We start from the raw sequence: 6,269 nt of genomic DNA on the forward strand, positions 1-6,269 counted from the left end.
AATAAAATTACCTTACCTACCTTACCTTACCCAGACAGTTGATTTAAACTTTAACTTCTTCTTCATTAATTAAATGTAAATCAACAGGTTGTTGTTCTCTCGACAGAGTGATGCTAAAAGGAGTAACACCCTTTGAACTTTTAATTTAGATATTTGCAAAAACATATGCGATATTTACTTTCATGCATGACGGTAATTGTTACTTTTTTTACTTGTTGACTTCAATCATCGCTGAGGCAGCAACAATGCTGTAGTAGAAGTTAGAAATACTGCCACCTGCAGGCGAGAGTTGGCATCACGTAAACCTCATGTTTTCCTACCAGACATGTTTAGCTTCATCTCAGATATTTTCTAGAAAAACATCTNGATTTAGATTAATTGGGATGCTGTGCAGGTTTCCAGTCATTGTTGAGTATTTTTTGATTTTCTTTCCACGTTTCCTGATTTTTCTTAGACATTTTTGTATCATAAACTATCTTTGTAAGGAACAGGAAGTGGAAATATGCCTGAAGATGTTTTTTTTCCTGACTGATGGCTTTTATTTTGGTAATAAAAGTTTTGTCTGACCAATAGATTTTTTACTAAAAGCTTGATATGCACTCTGAAACTCACAAGAATATCAAATCAATTCTCAAAGCTTGCATGCGAAGCTTGAGTTTGCACTACTACAGTTTGTTTGGTCTAAATGTTTTTTAATGTTCCAGGAAACATTTTGAGCCTCAGTCGGTTTATTTTTCTACCGTTTTCTACCCCAGAGGAGAAGCCTCCACCTCTCTGATCCTGATAATGACGTTTTATCTTCATGTTTCTTTGGAAAGGGCTGTAATTAAAGTATTTTTTTATTTCATAAAAGGATGCAGAAGCACTTCTGTAAATGTCTAAAGTATAGCAGCGGATATTTGAGTGGTTTTGTCCTCTGATTTGTTTGCAGCATCCAGCGAGCAGCCGTCTGGGTGCTGGACCGGTATTACAACGACTTCTCTGTCTACAACCCTGCTGTGGTCAACCTTCCCAAGTCCATCCTGTCTAAGAAGATGACCGGATTCAAGGTTTACTCCCTGGATGGTGAGAGATTATCACCTCAGCCTGCTTGTGATTCTCCCACACACGACGTTATTCCCCTTTTGTTCTCGCTTTGAGTATAGATGAAAACCTGTCGTGCAAACCTCTAAACCCTCCCTCTGCGTGTGTCGTCTTGCAGAAAACACCACCAACAACTCGACAGGCCAATCGCGCGCCATGATTGCAGCAGCAGCCAGGAGGAGGGACAACTCCCACAACGAGTATTACTACGAGGAGGCCGAGATGGAGCGCCGAATCCGCAAACGCAAGGCCAGGTTAGATACCGCGAGCAATGGCGTGAAGCCTGAGAGCAGAACCGCAGTCTGTTCCTGTTCAAAGTAAACGGGCATGTAGTGACGAGAGAGCAATCATGGAGGCTGCTGTGGATATCAAGGCCTTTCCATCATGTAAACTCCGACAATCTGACTTAAGCCTTCATTTAAATGAGTCATGGTCGTCCTGTCCTCACATGTTCTGGTTGTTACGGCTGCTGTAGGAATCAGACAGTTTTCCGAGGAAGGCTTTTTTTCTTTCTTTTGGAGAAAAGCTTGATTAATTGGCAGTCTGCCGCCTGGAGAAGCCATGCTAGCTTATGTCCCAACAGTCCAGAATGATGAGTTTATTCTGTTTACTTAGAGCCGAGGCCTTCATTTCAGAGGAACACATAGTTTCAGTTTTGCTAGCCTCAGATGAACTGGTTAACTTGACTATTAGGGTTTCATAACTTCATAAGTCAGTTCTAGTATATTATCTCACTGGAAGGTGTAGAAAGACTAAAAATGCAACTAAATACAAATAATTATACTCAGAAATATAAATGGCTTGATCTGTAGGCATAGTGTCTTCAGAAAATGTTTCTAACCCTTGAATTTTTCACACTTTGTCACAAAAAACCTTATATATTGGGTACTTAATTTAATTATATGTATTAGGAGTGGATAATTATTAAGAGGAGGGTTTGCATTCAGCACCCTTTGCTGGAATACCCCTAAATAAACTTTAGTGCATCAAATTTCCGTTATAAGTCAGCTAGTAAGTCATTTAGTTTCAGTAAAAATGAACACCTCAGAGGTTTGTTAGAGAATATTAGTGAACAGCAATCAAGAGAAGCAAGAAGCAAGAAATGGATCCACAGTGACTCTAGAAGAGCTGCAGAGATAAAAACAATAAATAAAAATCAGTTTCCTGTCCATGCAACAACTGTAAACATAAAGCCAGAGCTACTGCACAATGTCTTAGACCTAAATGAAAAGTTCAGGCATAAATCCAGCTGCAGATCTGTGCCAATAATTGATAACTCATGTTAGCAGATGTTCTCCATCCAGTCTGACTGAGTTTCAGCTTTTCTGCAAATAGCAAAGGGAAAAAAAAAACCAATTTCTAGATGTGCAAAGCTGGTAGAAAATCCAAAACATCTGAAGCTCTAATTACAGGATTCTGAAAAAATATGATCTCTGGAGAGCCAGTTACAAGCGCATTTTCCTGATTGTGTATTGATGAAACCCATTAACAAACTGTTAAAATATTACTATCATTCAATAAGTACTTCTTAAAGTAAATAACGCTGAACATCTTTCCACATTGATGAGTCCCTCCAGGATTCTGGGATTGCTTTCATGATTTTCTTCCCAAACAAACTCAGATTCTGTGGTGCTAATTTAATATTTACAAGGAATTTTTTACAATATTTCAGCTTATCATATCTACCAATATCTACATATTGGTAGATATGATAAATATGATAAAGTCATATTTATTAAATTTTTTTAGCCATATTAATCACAGACTTCATATAAAATAAGGCTGAGGCAGCAGTGGAGTAGAAGTGAGAAATGCTGCCACCTGCAGGTGGGAGTTAGAAGTCACTTAAATGTTTTTGACTATTTTTGTGGAAATCTGCAATAAATTCACAATTATGCAGGGGCCTGCTGATTTTCAGGCGGAATTAAAACAAACAGATTGATGTAATACGACAGTAAACAGATAAAAACTGCTTTGATTTGATTGATACAATAATATATAAACACACAAATGTCTTAAAAAGCTACGATGAACCTTGAGTTTGACACGCGTAATAAACCATTTATCTACAATTAACTGTAATTATTTCTAAGACTGTCATGATAACAAATTTTGCTGGAAGATAAATTGTCCCAGAAGTTATTGCAATAAATAATGTTTTTTTTTTTAGGTAATTTCCAAGTAATATAACAGTCATAATAATACAAGAACACATTGTCAAAGATCAATAAATTCTAATAAACATTTAAGACCTTTTAAATATTAAAAATAAAGAAAGAAAAGCAACAGAAAAATAAAAATAAATAAAAAGTTCAACTTGAAACCAAAGCACCAGACTGAATCTAATTTGCCATGTGATTAATTGATTTGTCGTTTAGGCCTAATTGTATCCCATGTTCGGTCGTTGTCATGGTTACCCGTTCAGGCTGGTCGTGGCGGTCGAGGAGGCCTTCACGCACATCAAGCGGCTGCACGAGGACGAGGCGGCGGCGTCTCCCAAGCACCCCCGGGAGGTGATGGACCCCCGGGAGGCGGCGCAGGCCATCTTCGCCCCGATGGCGCGCGCCATGCAGAAGTACCTGAGGACGACGCGGCAGCAGGCCTTCCACAGCATGGAGAGCATCCTCACACACCTGCAGTTCTGCATCACTCACAACATGACGCCCAAGGTGAGAACAAGGGGTTTCCATAGCGACCAGGTGACTCTGGCCGCTGTGGAAGAGTTTCATTGACTGTTATCGATCGGATTGGCGTCGACGTCTGAGTAGAAAAAAATGCTGCTCCTTCTCTTTCTTTGTGTCTGATTTTCTATTCTTTCTTTATTTCTTGTTTTTCATTCTTATCTTTCCTTCCTTTCTTTTTCTCTTTTTTCCTTCCCTACTTTCTCCCTCTTTCCCTTCTTTACTTCGTTCAATGTATCTTTTATTTCTCCATTCTCTCTCTTTTTCCTTGCTTGATTTTTAATTCTCATGTCTTTATTTTTCCTTTTTCTATCCTCATGTTATTTCTTCTTCCCTTCTGTCTTTCTGTATTCTTCCTATTTTTATTCCTTCCTTATTTTTTCAGGCTTTTCCTTTCATGTGTTCTTTCTTCCTTCCTCTTCTCCTTCATTTTATTTTATTTTTTACTCTTTTCTTCCTTGCCTCCTTGCCTTTTTCCATTCCTTCCTTCTTTTCTTTCATGCTTTTTTTAAATTAATCTCTTTGTTATCAATTTTCCCTTCTGTCCTTTTCTCATTTCCCTTCCTCCTTTCATTTCTTCTTCTGTTTCTTTATTTTTCCTCCTTCATTCTCTCCTTCAATGTTTATTTTTTCCACTCCTTCCTTCTCACCCTCTTTTTTATTTAAATTTTTACTCTTTTCTTCCTTTTTTCATCCTTCCTGCTGAACATTTTTACCATAAATCCACAGTGAATGTTTGTGTTTTATATTTTTATGATGGAAGGTAAATTTCTGTGAAAGGATAAATTTATTAATGTCCAACATTTTCTGTCTCTTTCTGCTTGTCAGGCCTTCCTGGAGCGATACCTCACCCCGGGCCCCACCATGCAGTACCAGCAGCAGAGCGGCAGGGGGCGCCAGTGGACTTTGGTGAGCGAGGAGCCCGTCACCTCGGGCCTACGGCAGGGGCTGGTCTTCTCCCTGCGGCGCCTGGACTTCTCCCTGGTTGTCACGGTAACCCCGCTTCCCTTCCTGCGGCTCGGCGAGGAGTTCATCGACCCAAAGAGCCACAAGTTCGTGATGCGGCTTCAGTCGGAGACGTCGGTGTGAGCGGCGCCGCTCCTCCCATATGTGACACGGACACGCTTCATTATCCAATCAGCAAACAGCCTTCTCTCACGCTCTTCTGTGACAGAAACCAATCAGAAGGAGGAATGCAACTTTTTTTTTTTTTTTTGATCATCAAACTGTGATCGGCTCAATGATTGTTAAAAAAACAAAAACAAACAGAGGCCTTTTCGCCGCCGGTGTTTTCTCTCTGAAAGGTTTATTTCTCTTTAACCACTGAACCACAGAGGAGCAGTGACTCAACACACGCACGCAAGAGGAAGGGGGAGATTATGTCACTTCCTGTCAGTCACGCTGGCGATGTTTTCTCCGAAAGCGCATGGACCTGCTTTTATATGAGAGGGAGTGGCTTTTACTGTTTTAACCTGCAGAATGTAGCATTACGTGCTGTGAGTTGATTGTTTTTATGTAAAGAAGAGCAGATCTACATAATGCAGCTGTTTTAATTATTATTATTTTCCCATGATGCACTGCAAAAACACAAAGTATTACCAAGTATTTTTGGACTAGTTTCCAGTGAAAACATGAAATAAGACAAAACTAACCTACAAGTAACTTTTACGACCTTGTTTTAAGTAAATAATCTTTAAATATTGAAATATTCCACTAGTAGATTATTTCATTTATAAAAAGATATTTTTCCCATGAAATAATCTGCCAGTGGATCTAGTGCTTTTACATCAATATTAAGGAATTATTGACTTAAAACAAGCTCCTATATCTTGTTGAAAAGTTACATCTATGTTATTTTCGTCTTATTTCAGGTGTACTAACATATTTGCACTACAAATTAAACCAAAATACTTGATAATATTTTGTGTTTTTGCAGTGTATAACACTTTCATCCTAATTTTGCAGCTCATTTGGATGCATGAGTCTGGCGGTGGTCCAACAGATCAACTGGAAATACCAAAATCCATTAATCCGCCGTACAAAATGTGCTAAACGACTAAAGGCTTTTTGAAGTTGATGACTATTGCTCATAAATATTCCTGGCTGTAGGTGAAACTCACCCAAAATAAACAGAAGCGTCTGACTCAGTGCCATTTTTAATCACATTATTCTAAATGTAAGTAATTTAAACCATTAAATTAATTGTTTTCAGCCTTTATGAGCTCATTTTGGCCAATTTGGCCCTAAATCGAACAAACAGAATCAAAACAGATTGATTTAGAAAGAAATTGACCGAGCTTGTTGGTTTTCCAGCTGATTTTATTATTAAAAATAAGATAAGATGAGCTTAAAATCATCAGGATTCCTCTCTGTTGTGCTTAAGCTGTGCAACAATATTTGGCTGCAGATTCCCCGATTCCAATCTGAGTCGCAAAAGAAGAAAAAGTTTGTAATTCAGCAACTAAATGTTTTTTGTTCACGTTAACGGTTTGGTTTAGTGGTCAG

At 38.6% G+C, this 6,269-nt stretch overlaps 1 protein-coding gene across 1 annotated transcript; it reads left to right on the forward strand.

The window, feature by feature from the left end:
• Window positions 1–914: 914 nt before the first annotated feature.
• On the forward strand, window positions 915–5,020 carry LOC103137974 (vang-like protein 2). Its single transcript, XM_007552010.2, has 4 exons — window positions 915–1,065; window positions 1,202–1,337; window positions 3,509–3,752; window positions 4,593–5,020. The coding sequence occupies exons 1-4, from the start codon at window positions 1,035–1,037 to the stop codon at window positions 4,851–4,853; spliced, it is 672 nt and encodes a 223-aa protein (XP_007552072.1). The 5' UTR covers window positions 915–1,034; the 3' UTR covers window positions 4,854–5,020.
• The last annotated feature ends 1,249 nt before the right edge of the window (window positions 5,021–6,269 follow it).

This window comes from Poecilia formosa, unplaced genomic scaffold (assembly GCF_000485575.1).
Source record: "Poecilia formosa unplaced genomic scaffold, Poecilia_formosa-5.1.2 Scaffold45, whole genome shotgun sequence".
Taxonomy (NCBI): domain Eukaryota; kingdom Metazoa; phylum Chordata; class Actinopteri; order Cyprinodontiformes; family Poeciliidae; genus Poecilia; species Poecilia formosa.

Bases quoted from the DNA above. Each gene is read 5' to 3' on its own strand.
- LOC103137974 (XM_007552010.2), top strand. From the start codon at position 1,035: ATGACCGGATTCAAGGTTTACTCCCTGGATG. The intron at 1,338-3,508 runs GTTAGATACCGC...TTACCCGTTCAG, and splicing joins ATCCGCAAACGCAAGGCCAG to GCTGGTCGTGGCGGTCGAGG. The intron at 3,753-4,592 runs GTGAGAACAAGG...TCTGCTTGTCAG, and splicing joins CTCACAACATGACGCCCAAG to GCCTTCCTGGAGCGATACCT.